The sequence below is a fragment of the Mustela nivalis genome (assembly GCF_964662115.1).
Source record: "Mustela nivalis genome assembly, chromosome: 6".
NCBI lineage: Eukaryota > Metazoa > Chordata > Mammalia > Carnivora > Mustelidae > Mustela > Mustela nivalis.
The window spans coordinates 72,868,042-72,887,622 of NC_139025.1; the positions used below are offsets into that span (position 1 = coordinate 72,868,042).

General features: G+C 41.7%; 1 protein-coding gene across 1 annotated transcript; it reads right to left on the minus strand.

Annotated features, from left to right (window-relative positions):
• Window positions 1-390: 390 nt before the first annotated feature.
• Window positions 391-11,776, minus strand: OXA1L (OXA1L mitochondrial inner membrane insertase). The gene is made up of 10 exons (XM_082734655.1): window positions 11,692-11,776; window positions 11,079-11,240; window positions 10,221-10,425; window positions 2,159-2,302; window positions 1,822-1,907; window positions 1,490-1,654; window positions 1,255-1,359; window positions 981-1,143; window positions 800-880; window positions 391-718 (listed from the first exon to the last, which is right to left on the minus strand). Exons 1-10 carry the CDS (start codon window positions 11,752-11,754, stop codon window positions 597-599), a joined length of 1,296 nt encoding a protein of 431 aa, XP_082590781.1. The 5' UTR covers window positions 11,755-11,776; the 3' UTR covers window positions 391-596.
• Between the last annotated feature and the right edge of the window lie 7,805 nt (window positions 11,777-19,581).

The window sequence follows — 19,581 nt, forward strand, 5'->3', positions numbered from 1 at the left end:
AGAATGGTCCCAGAGACCTAAGAGGAACACTAAAAACAGTCTTGTGCTTGAAAGTATCTGAGTATTTCTTTCCTCTCAAGTCAGCTGATGCAACCACTCTATACAAGAGAACACACCGAAGCTGCTCTAGCAAAATGAGATTTTTCACTAACAGCCTAATTATATCTAAGAATTCTGAGCACATGTACTTCTTGAATATTTATAGCATCCTGAGATAAATGTGGATGGAAAAACTCATGTATGGGGTGGGAGTGTAAGCTTGTAATGCCAGGTTACAATGCTGAGGCACTTCCTAAGAGCATGGGCAGGAGCAGTCCCCAGTCGATGTAGTCTTCAGTTTTCTGGAGCACACCATCCATTTCCCTGTTTAATAAGTATTCGGAAGCAGCATGTAGTACAGAGGTTTACTGATTCTGTGGCTGGCAAGATCACTTGGCTCTTTTACACTTAGGTTTGAGTCTGTAATGGAACCCACTTTTAAAAGGAAGAGCTCTATGCCCCAGCGCTTCTAGATCTGGGGCAAGGACTCCGGGTCCAATCTGTTCTGATGCCGAGTCTGAGGAGAGAGCTCTCACCAGTCTGAGCAGGAACAGACTTCAGCCCAGTGTGTCACGCCAGGGCTGCTTTGGCTTGGCACTGCTGCTGTTAGGGGTGCTGGGAGGCTGATTCTTTCCATGCTCTAGCAGTGGGTTGTGGGTAAAGGTCTGTCGTAAGGGACCTAGGGCAAGAGAAGACAAACATGAGGAACGAAGGAAAGGAAGAAACAAATCAGAGAATAGAGCCTGCAAGGGTTATTTACCCCTGGCGGCTAGTTCCAAGTGATTCTGCATGCGTCGTTCGCGCTCCTGGAGCTGATGCGCCAGTTCAGCATTCTTCCACCCTGTTGTAAAGAGGAGGAAGACACTGGGTGCTATGCCCATTTTTAGATGACTTCCCCAAGTCGTGTTTCACTAAGGACGTGTTTCAATAAGAACACTTACCTCTTTTGAAGCTTTTTATAAAACCTTCCCGTGGAGGTAATTGGCTAGAGTCATGCACAACACGCTGGGGGATTTTAAGTATAGTCCGTACGGCTGGAATCCGGAGGCAAGCCACCTGGACCAGGGAAAACATATTGGAGGAGAGCCAATACATGAACACCGCCTGGAGGAGGAGAAAGAACAGTACTCAGGAACTGTCCTCTGCTGTCAGCTTGATGGGAGATGGCTGGGCTAGATGGAAAGGCTTGGAGCCAGTTCCTAAACTATTACCTACCGTGGGGAAATGGATAGTTATGGGCAAGACAGCTAGGGGCATCACTCTGAGCACATTTCTCATCAACTGAAGATCAGAACTTTGCACACCGGTCTCTGCACCTAACTGCCAAAAAAACCAAAAACAAAACAAATGCATGTCATTTCTAGAGAATCTGGCTCAGATTTCAACCCATCAATTCTACTTTCTTCACTCTCCACTTTGCAGGCCTGGCACTTAGCCAACCTGAGCTTACCTCAAGGACACCCCACATTGTAGCAGTGACCACTAGTGGTAATATGTAGGTGGGGTCAGACAGAGTGAGATCCTGGAACCACAGAAGGCCACCTGTCTGCAGGCTGGGCACAGGAAGGTTGGCCATTTCTCTCAAGGCAATGAAGAAGGAGATGAAGATCGGGGCCTATTACACAGGATAAACAGTATCAGTACCCTTTAGCAAAGGGGAATTTTCATTTCTCTATTACTGAAAACCCTATCATCACCACTTGTTTTTTGGGGGTTTAAGGCATGGAAACAGGAGTTTATCTGACTGGTATAGGACAAAATAAGGAAAATGTTTTTGCTTACCTGAGTCAGAGGTAGAATAAGAGGTCTAAAGAATTTAACATCATGCTTTTTCTGGTAAAATGTCATTTCCGAGGAGGCCTTGTAAACTGTAAAGGAGGGAAAGTTAATGGTTGGGTTAATAATTACACTGATGGAGGTGACCATTCTTATCACCTGGCCCATAAAGTTTCTACCTGATCCTGGCCAATCACTGGAAACATTAGGCCCAAGAAGCAGGTAGATCTTTAGAACTTGCCCACTTCTAGCAACTCCTGATATATGCCATTCCCTTCCCTCAACAGCGTGTCAGGAGAGTGTAGATGTGTCCTCTCCTGTGCGCATTCTGCAGTTGACTCACATTCAGCATGGTCTCCGGCCAACTTGGCTTCTCTGATTCGAGTGGAAAACTTTTGGATCTCTGGCATGTGGTTATGGATCTTGGCTGCTTCTCGCTGGCCCTTCACGATGAGAGGAAACACCAGGCAGCGGGCAAGGACGGTACCTGGAAAACACAGACAGGACTGGAGTGAAATCAAAGCAGTCCTACAGTTGGAAGGTTGAAGGTTTTTAGGTCCTCACTAAAAGGGTCTTTTTTATTCTAGTTTTTTTTTCAATACTGTGACACCTGCTGAAGGAACACATAACAAAGGGCATGGATGGCTTGGTTCCTGCAAGGCTTAGTCCTCTGCTTTGACCTCACAAAACTCTAGCATTAACTTCTATAAGGAATGGCCAGGGATATTGTTTATTTCCTTGAACAAAAGGAGGTGAGACAAGATACTTTTCTAGATAGTGATGTCTGAAGTTTTCTATTATCAGTGGAATCTCCCTAACCCCAACTCTTTAAGTATAACCCCAATATATGTAAGAGATAAAATAGATATATAAGAACTGCTCTGAGAGAGAGAGTAGTCTGGCTACAGAACTATTCAAGATCTAGCCTTTGCTTTTCTCAGAGGCACCATTATAGATCGGGGGCTCCTAGGAATGAAGAGTGAAAGCCACTATCCTAGAAATCCCTAGGGCAGGAAGTAATCTGGTGGCTTACTACTTTAGTTCCTCCCTGTTTCTTATACTTCCTATTTCCTGATCATTCAAAAAATATTTAGTTTATCTGTAGACAAGGAAGGTGGGCTGGGCTGAGAAGAGAGGGTGGTGGTGCAGTGGGGAATATGGGATTAGGCTTTATCAACCTTACCATAGTTGATATGGGGTGGAAAGAGAAGGGAAGCTAAGGATGAAATGGAAAATACTAGCCTTGAAGGAGTAGACTGAGAACTGGGCAATGGCAGGGAAAGATGTGGTTAGAAAGACCGGAAGAAAATCAGGAAAGATGATCACAAAAGCTAACGGAAAGATTTCAAGGTCTAATGTGTCTAATTCAGACCCTAGACCCAAGGGGATCATAATGGATGAGGAGGAAAGATCCTGGGCTTACATCCTCTCAAGAATATACCAAAATCTACAACTCCATATAGGATTACCTCTGTATAAAGAACTTATAGCAAAACAGATCTTACACACCTAAGGATATAAAGAAAAAGTCATTTTGAGTTGGGTAGGAGGCCAGACAGGGTCTCATCAGGACCCACAGTGGCAGGGATTTCACAACCAGAGATAGACACTGTGAAACAAGAGGTGCAAGCCCCATATTTGGTTCCCAGCCCTACAACACTGGCTTTGAAAATCAGCGAGGCAGGGTGCCTGGGTGGCTCAATGGGTTAAAGCCTCTGCCTTGGGTTCAGGTCATGGTCTCAGGATCGAGCCCCGCATCGGGCTCTCTGCTCGGTGGGGAGCCTGCTTCCTCCTCTCCCTCTGCCTGCCTGACTACTTGAGATCTCTATCTATCAAATAAATAAATAAAATCTTAAAAAAACAAAACAAAAAACAACAAAACCAGCGAGGCTTACACCTGGGCCACACATGAAGGAGATTCACGGACTAATTTTGGGGCATGCTGGCAGGGCAGGGATCTGTTGGAAGATAATCTGGGGATGGAAGAGCTGGTGGGCACCATTTCTGACATTCTCCATCTACTGTGCTAGCACCAGCTTGTCCAGTCCAAGTGACCCACAGGCCAAGAGCCCTTAAGTGGCTCCTTGCCCCTGCCACACCCAGATGGCCTGAGCCTGCACCAGAGCCACACCCCCCAACAAGCAGCCCCTGTCCTGCATATACTAGAGCACCCACAGCAGCTGGACCTCACAGTCAGCCACACAGGAGGCCTGGCCTCCCCATCAGTGGACTATAGCTGTCACAGCTGGGCCTTGTAGCCAGTTGTGCTGAGACCCACCCCCGACAGCAGCAGTGGCAGGACCTTAGACAGGATGGGGGACAGCCCTGCTTACCAGCATATCTGAAGGAGTTGTGGCTGAGCTCTGCAGACAGCTGTGTCAGGAGACAGCCCTGCAAACCACTGAGTTTGCACCAACAGTGACCCAGCCATAAGAGGAGAGTGCATGCAGCCCACACAAAGAACCCCTAAGGCACCTGGATCAGGTGACTGCGAAGTTTGCACTACTGAACCTCACAGGACGCCTGCAAAAAGCTACTCCTTCAAGACCAAGAGACAGAACTGATCTAATTCAAAGAAACAGAGAGTTAGGCAAAAATGAAACAGAGAGCATGTTATAAATGAAATAAGACAAAACCTCAGAAAAACAACTAAAGAGGGACGCCTGGGTGGCTCATTTGGTTAAGCATCTGCCTTTAGCTCAGGTCATGATCCCAGCGTCCTGGGATCGAGTCCCACATCGGGCTCCTTGCTCGGCAGGGAGCCTGCTTCTCTCTCTGCCTCTGCCTGCCGTTCTGTCTGCCTGTGCTCGCTCGCTCACTCTCTCTCTCTGACAAATAAATAAATAAAATCTTTAAAAAACAAACAAACAAAAAAACAACTAAAGAGATGAACAATCTACCAGATAAAAAGGTCAGAGTAATAGCCATAAACATACCCACCGAACTCCAAAGAATGAACAAAACGAGAACTATGAAAAAAAAAAAAAATCAGAGCTGAATACAGTAACTGAAGTAAGTCCACTAGAGGGATTCAGCAGCATATTAGGTAATGCAGAAGAACAAATCAGTGATCTGAAAGGTAGTGAAAATCACGCAAATGGAACATACGACAGTTTAAGGAACCTGTGAGGCAACATCAGGTCTAACTAACACTAGCATTACAGGGATCCAGGAGAAGAAAGAGAAAGGGACAGAACACCTGTCAGCTGAGAAATTTCCTAACCTGGCAAAGGAAAGAGATATTCAAGTCCAAAAAGCACAGAGAATCCCAAAAAAGGTGAGCCTAAAGAGACTCACAGTAAGACTAATTACCAAAATGCCAACAGTTAAAGAATCTTAAAAGCAGCAAGAAAAAAACAAAACAAAACAAAACCTAGTTACATACAAGGAACCCCCATAAGGCAATCAGCTGATTTTTCAGCAAAAACTTCAAAGGCCAGAAGAGAGTGGCATAATATATTCAAAATAGTGAAAGGAAAAAACTTTCAACCAAGAATACTCTACCTGGCAAGGTTATCACTCACACTGAAGGAGAGATAAGGAGTTTCCCACATAAGCAAAAGCTAAAGAGTTCATCCACACTGAACCAGCCCTATAAAAGAAATGTTAAAGGGACTTCTCAAAACAGAAAAGGCCATAATTAGAAATAAGAAAATTTATGAAAAAAAATCTCACTAGTAAACATATAATAAAGGTAGTGGATAATTATCTACAGAGCTAGGGTGAAGGTTACAAAAGTAGTAAAATCATCTAGACCTACAATAATTAGTCAAGGGATACAAAAATATTAGAATATCACAAATATCTTAGAATATTAATTCTAAGATACAATGCTAAAAACAGTGTGGGAATTTTCAAGCCATTTTTTTGTATAACCTACCCATTCAAATTATTACACAATTATTTAACAGGTTTTCTAAATAAGTTTTTAAAGCTTGGGGGGGGGGACAAGACCCCATAAAATGTGAGAAGGGGGGACTAGTATTTTTAGAATCCACTTGAATTTAAAGCAACCATCAACTTACATACATTTATATAAGATTTCTATACATACAGTGTTAAATAGGAACTTAATGGTAACCATTAACCAAATACCTATAATAGAACACATAAAAATAAAGAGAAAGGAATATAAACATAACACTAAGGCATGTCACCAAATTACAAGGGAGAAGACAGCAACAGAGAACTACAAAACCACCAGAAATCAACACAATGGTAAGAAGTAGGGGCGCCTGGATGGCTCAGTCAGTAGAGCATGTGATTCTTGACCTAAAGGTCCTGAGTTTAAGCCCCACATTGGATGTAGAGGTTACTTAAGAAAATGGTAGGGGCTCCTGGGTGGCTCAGTGGGTTGGGCCTCTGCCTTCGGCTCAGATCATGATCTCAGGGTCCTGGGATTGAGCCCCGCATCGAGCTCTCTGCTCAGCGGGGAGCCTGCTTCCCCTTTCCCCTCTGCCTGCCTCTGATCTTTCTCTCTGTCAAATAAATAAATAAAATCTTAAAAAAAGAAGAAAATATGGTAAGAAGTATATATCTATCAGTAATTAGTTTAAGTGTAAATGAACTACATGTTCCAACTAAAAAACCAACAAACCAAAGAGGGCAGCTTATGGTGGTATAGGCCTATCTTAGGAAAGAAAAATCTCAAACAACCTAACCATACTGCTAAATGAACCAGAAAAAGAACAAAGCCCTAAGTTAGTAGAAGGAAGGAAATAATGAATATTAAAGCAGAAACAAATGAAATAGACTAAAAAAGCAATGGAGAAGATCAACAAAACTAGAGATGGTTCTTTAAAAAAGATAAAATTGGTAAGGCTTTAGACAGACTCACTAAAAAAAAGAGGGCCCAAATAAAATCAGAAGTGAAGGAATTTAATAACCACCACCACCTAGGAAACACAAACACAAAGGATTGCAAGACAGTACTATAAACAATTACATGCCAACAAATGGGACAGCCTAAAAGAAATGTATAAACTCCCAGAAACATACAATCTTCCAAAACTCAATCTGGAAGAAATAGAAAATCTGGGGCGCCTGGGTGGCTCAGTGGTTAAGCCGCTGCCTTCGGCTCAGGTCATGATCTCAGGGTCCTGGGATCGAGTCCCGCATCGGGCTCTCTGCTCAGCAGGGAGCCTGCTTCCTCCTCTCTCTCTCTCTCTGCCTGCCTCTCTGCCTACTTGTGATTTCTCTCTGTCAAATAAATAAATAAAATCTTAAAAAAAAAAAAAAGATAGTGATACCTTAAAAAAAAAAAAAAAAAAAAGAAATAGAAAATCTGAACAGACCAATTACTAGTAATGAAACTGAATGGGCAATCAAAATCCCAACAAAAAACACTCCAAAGACCAGATAACTTCACAGGTGAATTCTACCAAACATAGAGGAGTTAATACCTATCCTTAAACTATTCCAGAAGATAGAAGAGGAAGAAAAGCTTTCAAACTCATTCTACAAGGCCAGCATTACCCAGATACCAAAAGCAGACAAAGACATTAAAAAAAGAGAAAACTATACGGGCCAAAATCTGTGCTGAATATAAATGATGCAAAAAACCTCAACAAAATATTACCAAACTGGGGCGCCCGGGTGGCTCAGTCATTAGGCATCTGCCTGAAGCTCAGGTCATGATCCCAGAGTCCTGGGATCAAGCCCACATTGGGTTCCCTGCTTGGCAGGAAGCCTGCTCCTCCCTTTCCCACTCCCCCTGCTTGTGTTCCCTCTCTCGCTGTCTCTGTCAAATAAATAATAAAAATTAAAAAAATTTTTTTACCCAACCACTGTAATTTATAACAATGTATCTAAAGGATGATTTAATATATTTGATAACACATTTAATAATACATTTAAAGGATGATTCACCCTGATCAAGTGAGATTTATTCTGGGAATTCAAGGATGGTTTAATATTCACAAATTCAGTGTGATTTACCACATTAACAAAATGAAAGAAAAATGTATGATCATCTCAACAGGTGCAGAAAAAGCATCTGACAAAACTCCACATCCATTAAAGATAAAATCTCTCAATAAATTGTGTTTAGAGAGAATATACCTCACTATAAGAAAAGTCATATATGAAAAACTCATATTTAAGGGGGCACCCGGGTGGCTCAGTCAGTTAAACATGTGCTTTTGGCTCAGGTCATGATCTCAGGGTCCTGGTATTGAGCCCCGAGTCAGCCTCCCTGCTTCGGAGGAGGCCTGCTTCTCTCTCTCCCTGCTTGTGTTGTCTCTGTCAAATAAATGAAATCTCTGGGAGTGGGGGGAAGGGATGTGGAGAAGAGAACCCTGGTGCACCACTGGTGAGAATGCAAAATTGTACAGCCCTGTGTCCAGTCCAACTTCACACTCAGTGGGGAGTCTGGAAAGACGCACTTGCTCTTTCTCTTAAATAAATCTTAAAAACCCCCAAAAACCCCAAAACAAAAATGTATTTGCACCTGTAAGTTCACTGTAGCATTATTTACAATCGTGAAGATATGGAGGTAACCTAAATATCCGTAGATAGATGAATGAATAAAGAAGGTGTGGCATATAAACACACGACAGAGTATTAAGCAGTGATTTAAAAAAAAAAAGTGAGGGGCACCTGGGTGGCTCAGTGGGTTAAAGCCTCTACCTTCGGCTCAGGTCATGATCCCAGGACCCTGGGATCCAGCCCTATATCGAGCTGTCTGCTCTGCAGGAAGCCTGCTTCCTCCTCTCTCTTTGCCTGCTTTTCTGCCTGTCAAATAAATAAATAAAATCTTAAAAGAAAAAAAAAAGTGAGCTCTTACCATCAGTGACACGGATGGACTGACAGGGTATTAGGCTATGTGAAATAAGACAGAGAAAGATAAACATCTTATAATTTCACTTGTGTGAAATCTAGAAAACAAAACAGACTCATAGATACAGAGAACAGTCTGGTTGCCAGAGGGGAGGGGACTAGAGAAGATGGGCAAAATGGGAGGAAATTAAAAGGTACAAACTTTCAGGGGTGCTAGGCTGGCTCAGTCAGTGGAACATGTGGCTCTTGATCCCGGGGTTGTGAATTCAAGCCCTACACACCCAATATATGGGTCAGGATCATGACATGACCCTGAGATAAAGATCTGCACACTCCATCAACTGAAACCAGCTAGGCACCCCAGGGATTGGCTTAAATAAACTTAAAAAAAAAAAAAAAAAAAAAAAAAGGTACAAACTTCCAGTTGCAAATAAAGATGATCCAGGGATGCAATGTACAGCATAGAGACTTACAGTTAATATACTGTAACAAACTTTATATGGTTACATGGTGATCACTTCATAACATATATCTTGAATCACTATGTTATACATCTGAAACTAATGTAATATTGTATATAAACTACAATAAAATAAATTGGAAAAAAGTGTCTAACACAGAAAGATCAAGTATGAAAAATGGGTTCAATAATGATGTCACTGACAAAATGAGGTGGCTTTAGTAAGTCAGATTGCTAAAAAGAAAAGGTCAGATTGCTGAGTGTCAAAGAGTGGAAAGAAAGAAGTAAGTCCACTGCATACAGAACAGTCTTTTAAATAAGAGCTTTGAAAGAAGAAAGAACTAAGGATGAAAAGAAGGGACTTTTCCTCAAGAAATCCATGGTATACTTGAACATGTTTATATTTTCAGAATAGGGCAGTAAAAAGAGAGAAGCTGAAGGCCTAGGGAAAAGGCTGATCACCAGAGCAAGGTGTAGGAAGAACAGAATTTAAAGTATAGTCTTAGCCTGCAAGAGAAACAATGTGGGCACCTTCCAACTGGCGGCAGGGGTGGGTGCGTGGGGAGAGGTTTAAGCACCAGGCCTGACCTATCACCTAAACCAGGGCAGCTTCATCACTGTTAACAAGGTCTCCTTACTCTAACCCCATGCTCACATTAAAGATCTACACTTGTTGAATCCCAGGTGATCCAGTGGTTTTATAATGTCCTTTAGGAAAGAGTAGTAGTGTGTATCTAAGGATCAAGAGCCTCTATTCCTTGTCTGAATCATCTGCTTTTCTGACCCCTAAACTTCTGCAACTACAGTTGACCCTTGAGCAACAGAGGTTTGAACTCCCTGGGCCCAAGCATATGTTGTTGTTGTTTTTAAACAGTACTGTACATGTATTTTTTTCTTCCTTTATTGTAAGAATGTAGAATACATGTAACATACAAAACATGTACGAACTGTTTATGTTATCAGTAAGGCTTTTAACAGTAGGCTATTAAGTTTTTGAGGAGTCAAAAGTTATGAAATTTCAACTGCTGGGCGGGGTTAGTGCCCCTAACCCACAGGTCGTTCAAGGGTCAGCTGTATTCCCTCCACCCACTTACAGAAAGGCTATCTTTGAAGTTCTACCCCTAAGTTCCCATTTCTTCTACCCTTGGCCAGGATGTGTTTCCCTTACATGCAGCAATGGCCCCCCACCAAGGTAGGCCTAGGTTAACATGCATAGATTCCAGTAAGTTCTGAATCAGTCCCACTGGGGTGTATGACCCCAGACCCAGTTCAGCAAAGCTCTGTTCTGCAGCAGCTTGGACGACATCTGCAGTTTCTCCAGAAGCCACCTCAGGTACTGCTGTGGGTGAGGGAGTTGCAGGAGGGCCCTGAACCTGTGCAAAAGGAAATCATGTGTAATACTCAGTAGGGGGGACATACAGAAATCACAGGCCCCCTAATAACTAGTATCAGGTTGTTCTATTGACTTTCTACTTCTTGTTCTCCGGGTTAGTCTACAGTGTAGACTACACAGAATTCAAGGCTTAAAAGGACATCTTACTTTTTCCTCGGGACAGGAAGACGAGTTACTTAAAGTAAGACTTCCTGACTTTCTTTCCTATCAGTGTTCCAAACTTCACGGTCATTTGAGTTTCACTGGCACAATTTTGCAGATACTGAAACTATACTAATTTTCATTTAAAACAATTCAGTTTTTAAGACCAAAATATTCACTTGGTCTCACCATCAGAAATATTAATACCCAAGAAGTCATTCATATGAAATTTATAACTTTTCTAACACACACACACACACACACACACCCCTGGAATCATATCTCATACACCATCAGGGGCTTGCCACCATTATGGCAAACAATGCCTTGTTTATAACATCAATCTATCCTGCTGTACTTTCAATTATTTCCCCACTGATGCTACAATTTTGGGAGCTGCATGGAGTGTGCCACATCCCTCCTCCTTGTAAACAAAATAAAACCGACCAACAAACACTACTCCTAACGTCGCAGGGACGAATCGCCTCTTACCTGGGCTTCTGCGAACAAGATCACGGAGGTACTGAGGCCCCGGGGTCCAGAGCCAGCGAGGACGACATAGTGCGGGCGCTCGAAGCACCGGCCGCTTGGAGAGAGGAGCCCGGCAGTCAGCGGTTTCCGCGGCCAAGGCGAGGGCCCTGCGACACTGTGGAACTGAGAGGGTAAAAGAAGGATGGAGCCCCTTTATCAGGAGCAGATGTCACTAAACATGTTCATTCGCCACGAAGCACGCAACCTTCTACCACAGGTGAACCTTCTACCACTATTACTCTCCGCGCGCAAATGGCTGGCCCGAAGGCATGCACTTAATGCAGCCTGGCTCTCGGTTACCGCAGGTCCACCCCGGAGCACAGAGGTCGAGGCTGACGTTTCCGTGGCAGGGGTGACATCGGGACCCACAGACAATATGCGACAACAATATGCGGCCGCTGAGCCCGAAGGGTCGGGGACGTAACCCTCCCATGTACGCATGCGAGCCTAGGTCAAGAGAGGCAGGTCCCGGTGAGGTCAGCATCTGCTCAGGCTGTTCCTGGCATGAGCTGTCTCTGGCTGGGATCATGGGGACAGGGCTGGGTCCTGGCGCTCAGCACTGGAGTAGCCTTACCTGACGCTGTGGCCGTAAGAGGCGCAGAAGCTGCCGGCGACCGTACATTAAACCTACCGCCATTTTGCCGGGAAATGGGCTGAGTGCGCTTGCGCTTGCGCTTGCGCACTCAGAACTTCAGCCTCGCGGGAAGAGGCCCTTTTGGAAATGGGCATGAAGCCAGAGCTGTTGCTATGATCGGGTGGTAACTGAGACTGGAACTCAGCGGCCATATTTGAAGTGGGTAAGAAGACGCTAAGGGCCCTATTAACAAGATCGCGCAGTGTGTTGGGAAGATTGAGAGGAAATTGAAGTTAAAGGCCACCTAAAGGGCTGTCAGGTAGTGACTGCAAAATCTCAGGGATTTCTTGTCTGTCAGCTCCCAACCCTAACATCTGAAATGTACTAGACAGAAATGGTAAAGAAAGGCAAAAATTATAATCCAGATTTAGTAATAGTGGGGGTTATCACCTATCAATCACAAATATTGGATGCTATTGTAAATAAGATTTTAAAGTTTACTTTGAAAAATTAATACAGTTACAGGTGATGACAAATATACAACTACAGGACTCTTGGGGGAAAAAAACCCCGAACTGTTACTTTGGTGCCTCCAAATGAACCATCTGTCACAGTATTTACAGTGGCCTTGTACAGCCACTATGGAAAACAGAAGTTTCTCAAAAAATTAAAAATAGAACTACTATATGATCCAGAAATTCCATGTGTGGGAATATATCTGAAGGAAACAAAAACACTACATCAAAGAGATGTGTGCACCTTCATGTTCACAGTAGCATTATGTATAACGGCCAAGACGAGGAAAGAATCCAAATATCTGTGGGAGGATGAATGGAAAAAAGAAATTGTGGTATAAATGTACAATGGCAAGTAATTCAGTCACAAAAAAGAAGGTAATCCTGCCATTTGTGACAGCATGGATGGACCTTGAAAGCATTACGCTAAGTGAAATAAGTCACACAGAGAAAGTATACTGTATGATCTCTTATGTGGATTTAAAAAAAACTCATAGAAGAAAGAGATCAGATTTGTAGTTATCAAAGGCAGGGGGTGGGGACATGCAGAATGGATAAAAGTGGTCCAAAGGTCCAAACTTCCAGGTATAAATAAGTACTGGGGATATAATGTACAGCATGATGACAATAGGTAATATGGCATATTTTGTATGGTATATTTGGACGTTGTTAAAGGAATAAATCTTAGGAGTTCTCATCACAAGATAAAAACGATTTTCTTTCATTTTTTGTATATGAGATGATGGATGTTAACCAAATCTATTGTAATTACTTTGTAATATATGTAAGTCAAGTCATGCTGTACACCCTAAATTAAAATTGACTGTGTGTCATTTTACCTCAATAAATCTGGAAAAATGTTCTTGACACACACAGATTGTTACTATGCAAGGTGATGACTATGCTAACTTACTTTATTGGTAATTGTTTTGCAATGTATATTAACTTATTACATTGTACAGTTATACAATATTATATGCCAATCATATATCAATAAAGCTGGGAAAAAAGGAAGATTTTGAGGAATATATAAAAAACTTCTAGGGGTGTTTGGGTGGCTCAGTCAGTTAAGCATCCAACTCTTAATTTCCTCTCAGGTCCTCATCTCAGGGTCATGAGATTGAGACCCAAGTCAGGCTCTGGTCTCAGCTCAGAGTCTGACTGAGATTCTCTCCGTTTCACTCCCCCTCTGCACCTCCTCTTGCTTGCCCAGGTGCATGTGCTTGCTCTCAAGTAAATAAAAAAATATTAAAAAAAATTATACCAAAACTAACATGTAAATTAGAAAAGGTTCCTGGATACAAGGTCAATATGCAAAAAATCAATTTCTATACACTAACAATAAACAATTGGAAAATAAAAAATGCCATTTACAAGAGCATCTAAACCAAGAAACATTTATGAGTACATTTAACAAAAATGAGTGTAAACAAACAAACAAAGGAACCCAAAATATGTGTCTGACTTGTATAGTGACAGCTACAAAATATTACTGAGGGGGAGGTTTCATCAAGTGGAGAGATAAACCATGTTGATGGATTTTAAGACTCAGTATTGTTTAGAGGTTGATTCTTCTCAAAGTGATTTATAGCAATCTCAATAAAAATCCCAGCACTTTTGTAGAAACTGACAAATAATTTATATGAAATATTTATATGAAAAATATAAAAGATCTAGAATAGACAAAACACTTTTTGAAATAGAAGAACAAAGTTGGAGGACTTACAGTACCAGATTTCAGGACTTACTATAAAACAACAATAATGAAGGCAGTGTGGTACTGGCATAAAATAGATATTTAGATCAAAGGAACAGAATAGTGTTCAGAAAAAAACCCACACATACATGATCAACTTATTTCAATAAGAGTGTTAAGGCAATGCAAAGGAAAAAGGAAATCTTTTCAACAAATGATGCTGGAATAACTGGATAGCCCTATAAGAACAATTCAATCCTCAACTCTTAGCTTGTACTATATATAAAAATTAATTTAAAATGGGTCATAATCCTAGGCTTAAAGGTTAAACTATAAATTTTCTAGAAGAAAGCACAAAATACCTTGGAATAGGCAAAGGTTTCCTAGATGGGATATAAAAACACAAGTCATAAAAGAGAAATTTGATAAATAGGACTTCATCAAAATTTAAAATGCTGGCCCTTTGAAAGGCATTAAAAAAAATAAAAGGCAAGCATAGACTGGAAAAATAATCACAATACATACATCCAACAAAAGATTTGTATCTAAGATATATAAATGACTCTTTTTATAATTTAATGATTAAAAACAATGTAGCCCATGAAAATTGGCAAATGTTTTGAACAGGCATTTCATGAAAGAAGATGGTAGAAAGAATAGTTAGAAATCAGGGTGCCTGGGTGGCTCATTTGGGTGAGCATCCAACTCTTGATCTCAGCTCAGGTATTGATCTCAGGATTGTGAGCTCAAGCCCTGAGTTGGGCTCCACACTGGACATGGAGCCTACTTGAAAAGAAAAGAAAAGAAAAGAAAAGAAAAGAAAAAGAATAGCCAAAATCACATGAAGAGACATTCAAAATCATTAGTCATCAAAGAAATGCAAAATAAAACCACACTGATTTACTTCTACGTACTACTAGAATTGCTGAAATTAATTGATGGATAATACCAGGTATTGCGGTGGATATGTGAAGCAAGTAGAACTTTCATAAATTGCTGGTAGGAATGCAAAATGGTACAATCACTTGGCAGATTCCTATAAAATTAAATGTACACTTACTAAATGACCAAGCAATGCCACTTCTAGCTATTTTTTCAAGAGAAATGAAAATATATGTTCACAAGAAGACTTGTACAGGAGTATTCACAGCAGTTTTATTCATAGTAACACCAAACTGGAAACAAATATTCATCTGTATGTGATTAGATAAATCCCGGTGGGATGGAATGCACTAGCAATAAATAGGAATGGACTACTGATACACACGACATGGGTGATTTTCAGAAACACTATGCTGACCAAAAGAAGCCAGGGACAAGAGAATCCATAATTCAATTTCGTTATCTAAAGTTCTAGAGCTGAAAAATGTGACAGAAATGAATCAAATGTGACAGAAACAGATCAATGATTGCCTGGAGCTGTGGGTGTGTGAGTGAGGGTAGAATTGACAGCTGAAAGGTTAGAGGGAACATTTTGTGATGATAGAAATATTGCACATTTTGATTGTGTTGGTGGTTTTATAGGTGAATAACCTTTATCAAAAACTCAGCAAACAATTCACTTAAATGGGCACGTTTTATGTGTTATACATCAATACATTTCATTCATAAGTAAAAAAAGTTTATAGAAGTCATTGCTCTGTCAAAATAGTGGATTTGCCTCAGTTATCCATAAATTTAACTTAGAAATTTTTTAAAAATTAATTTTCTGGGGGTGCCTGGGTGGCTTAGTGGGTTGGGCCTCTGCCTTCGGCTCGGGTCATGAGGGAGCCTGCTTCCCTCTCTTTCTCTCTACCTGCTGCTCTCCCTGCTTGTGATCTCAGTCTCACTGTCAAATAAATAAAATCTTTAAAAAATTAATTTTCTGGTAATTATTTTACTTTTTCATCCAGCATGGATATTCATTCTTTGGTGTCTTTGAGATATTTGGTGCCTTTGTGAGATACACATAATGTGCTTTAACAATTCTGTGGAGAGACTGTTTCTAACTAAGAGAACACCAGGGATGGCTTCATGGAGGAAACCTTTTTTTTAAAAGATTTATTTTTTTAAGGATTTTATTTATTTATTTGACAGAGATCATAAGTAGGCAGAGAGGCAGGCAGAGAGAGAGGGAAGCAGGCTCCCCACTGAGCAGAGAGCCCGATGTGGGGCTTGATCCCAGGACCCCGGGATCATGACCCGAGCCGAAGGCAGAGGCTTTACGCACTGAGCCACCCAGGCACCCTTAAGATTTTATTTATTTAGGGTCACCTGGGTGGCTCAGTTGTTAAGGTTTGCCTTCGGCTTGGGTCATGATCCCAGAGTTCTGGGATGGAGCCCTACATCAGGCTCCCAGCTAGGCGGGAAGCCTGCTTCTCCTTCTCCCATTCCCTCTGCTTGTGTTCCCTCTATCTCTGTGTCTCTCATTGTCAAATAAATAAAATCTCTTTTTTAAAGATTTTATTTATTTGACAGAGAAAGAGACAATGAGAGAGGGAACACAAGAAGGGGAAGCGGGAGAGGGAAAAACAGGCTTCTCACTGAGCAAGGAGCCCAAAGTGGGGGTCAATTCCAGGACCCTGGGGTCATGACCCGTGCCAAAGGCAGATGCTTAACAACTGAGCCACCCAGGTGCCTCAAGGAAGCCACTTTAAATCTTGGCCTTAGATTAGTTAATAGAAACAGAGAAAGGAGCGCCTGGGTGGCTCAGTGGTTTAAGCCTCTGCCTTCAGCTCAGGTCATGGTCTCAGGGTCCTGGGATCAAGCCCCATCAGGCTCCCTTAGCACGGAGCCTGCTTCCCCCTTTCTCTCTCTGCCTGCCTCTCTGCCTACTTGTGATCTCTCTCTGTCAAATAAATAAATAAAATCTTAAAAAAAGAGAAAGAGAAATAAAGATAATGATACAGCATTCCAGGCAGAATGGACAATAAAGCAAAGCAGTATTGTCTTTTGCAAAAATATACTGTTTGGAGAGACTTCGAGTCTGTACTTCACTGTTTATTATATCATGTCTCTATATCAAACACCTATATGTAATTATCTGTAACTTTTAATTATGCACAGATGATTTTTCCCTATGCAGAATGTTCCTTAGGCTTAATCAGGAAATCTTTTAAAAGAGCCAACACTAGGAATTCATTAACTTAAAAATTGGCACTGGCTATAAATAAATATTAATAACATAAGAATTATTAATGTAATTACTGTACAGCAATTTACAGTACCACATAAAAGGGCATTTATTCATTTAACAAAGTGTGTGTTGAGTGCCTTTAATGTACCTGGCACCATTCTAGGCAATAAAACCCCTCTGTAATTAGAGTGAAAAACCACTTTCGGTAGAGTATGATATCGGCAGTCCTATTTGGTCTTCCTTTATATTGGGGCGCCTGGGTGGCTCAGTGGGTTAAGACCTCTGCCTTTGGCTCAGGTCGTGATCTCAGGGGTCCTGGGATTGAGCTCCGCCTCGGGCTCTCTGCTCTGCGGGGAGCCTGCTTCCTCCTCTCTCTCTCTCTCTGCCTGCCTCTCTGCTTACTTGTGGTCTCTGTCTGTCAAATAAATAAATAAAATCTAAAAAAAAAAAGATACATATTTATACATAAATATTGGTCTTCCATAATTTTTCTTTTGTTCATTTTTCAGCACTAACCACTCTAAGACACAGAAAAAACCCCCAGAGAAATTCATAGTCTAGATAGGAAAAAATAGAGATGCATGACATGATTAAAATACTTTAAAAACAAATTTACAGTGAAGTTTTTGGTAACAAAATACAGACTAACTGGGAGTTCAAAATTAACAGGGCCACAATAGGGAAATTCATGAACGAGGACAGTGGATGAGATTTTGGTTGGCGCTTGGAGGAAGAGGGAGCCAGACAACAGCACAAACAAAGCAATAAGTATGGTGTGTGGAGGACACTATGAACACTGGTCCGCAATTGAGTTTAACCCTGTAATTCTTTTTTTCATTTAAAAAAGATTTATTTGGGACTCCTGGGTGGCTCAGTTGGTTAAGCAGCTGCCTTCGGCTCAGGTCATGATCCCAGCGTCCTGGGATCGAGTCCCACATCGGGCTCCTTGCTCGGCAGGGAGCCTGCTTCTCCCTCTGCCTCTGCCTGCCACTCTGTCTGCCTGTGCTCGCTCTCTCCCCCTCTCTCTCTGATAAATAAATAAAATATAAAAAAAAAAGATTTATTTATTTTATTTTAAAAGATTTTACTTATTTATTTGACAGAGAGAGTACAAACTGGGGGAGTGGCAGAGGAAGTGGGAGAGGCAGCCATGCAGGACTCCATCCCAGGACCCTGGGATTGCCACCTGAGCCGAAGGCAGACGCTGAACCAACTGAGCCACTCAGGCTCCCCAGATTTATTTATTTTAGAGAAAAAAAGAGAGATGAAGCTCGTGCACATATGAAGGGGGAAGGGGCGGAGGGAGAGAATCTTCAGGCTGATTCCTGAGTGAGCATGGAGCCTGACCACAATGGGGCTCGATCCCATGACCCATGAGATCATGACCTGAGCTGAAATCAAGAGTTGGACGCTCAACTGACTGAGCCACCCAGGCACCCCAAACTCATAATTTTTTTTTCTTTTTTAAAGATTTTATTTATTTATTCGACAAAGATCACAAGTAGGCATAGAGGCAGGCAGAGAGAGAGGAGGAAGCAGGCTCCCCGCCAAGCAGAGAGCCTGATGTGGGGCTTGATCCCAGGACCCCCGGATCACGACCCGAGCTGAAGGCAGAGGCTTTATTTTTAACCCACTGAGCCACCCAGGCACCCCTATAATTTTTTCTTTTCAACCTTATAATTTTTATAAGGACACTGGTCATATGAAATTAGGGCCCACCCAAAATACCTTATTTTAACTTTTTTTTTTTAAAGATTTTATTTATTTATTTGACACAGAGAGAGAGCACAAGCAGGGGGAACAGCAGGCAGAGGGAGAGAGAGAAGCAGGCTCCTAGCTGAGCAAGGAGCTGGATGTGGGACTCGATCCCAGGACCCTGGGATCATGACCTGAGCCGAAGGCAGCAGCTTAACCAATCGAGCCACCCAGGCATCCCTACTTTATTTTAACTTAATCACTTTTTTAAAGATCTTATATTCAAATGTAGTTACAGTCTGAGGTACTGGGGTTGTTAGAATTTCAATATACAAATTTTGGGGAGACACAATTCAGCTTACAACATTATTTTAAAAATAATTACTATATTATTGGTGAGCTCAGAAACAAAAAATGGGGTATGCTTGGCTGGCTCAGTTGGAAGAGCATGAGACTCGATCTCAGAGTTGTGAGTTTGAGCCTCATGTTGGGTGTAGAGATTACTAAAATAAATTAACTTAAAAAGAAGAAAAACAAAGAAAAAATGGGGTGAATATGAAGAGAGGGGATGTGGTAGATAACTGGAAAAGTAGATTAAATAAAACAATGATATTTTAATTATTATGTGCTGGGTATTGTGCTACATTATATTCACTATCTCACTAAATCATTTATTTATTTATTTTTAAAGATTTTTATTTATTTATTTGACAGACAGAGATCACAAGTAGGCAGAGAGATAGGCAGAAAGAGCGGGGAAGTAGGCTCGCTGCTTTGCAGAGAGCCCAATGCGGGGCTCGATTCCAGGACCCTGGGACCATGACCTGAGCCGAAGGCAGAGGCTTTAACCCACTGAGCCACCCAGGCGC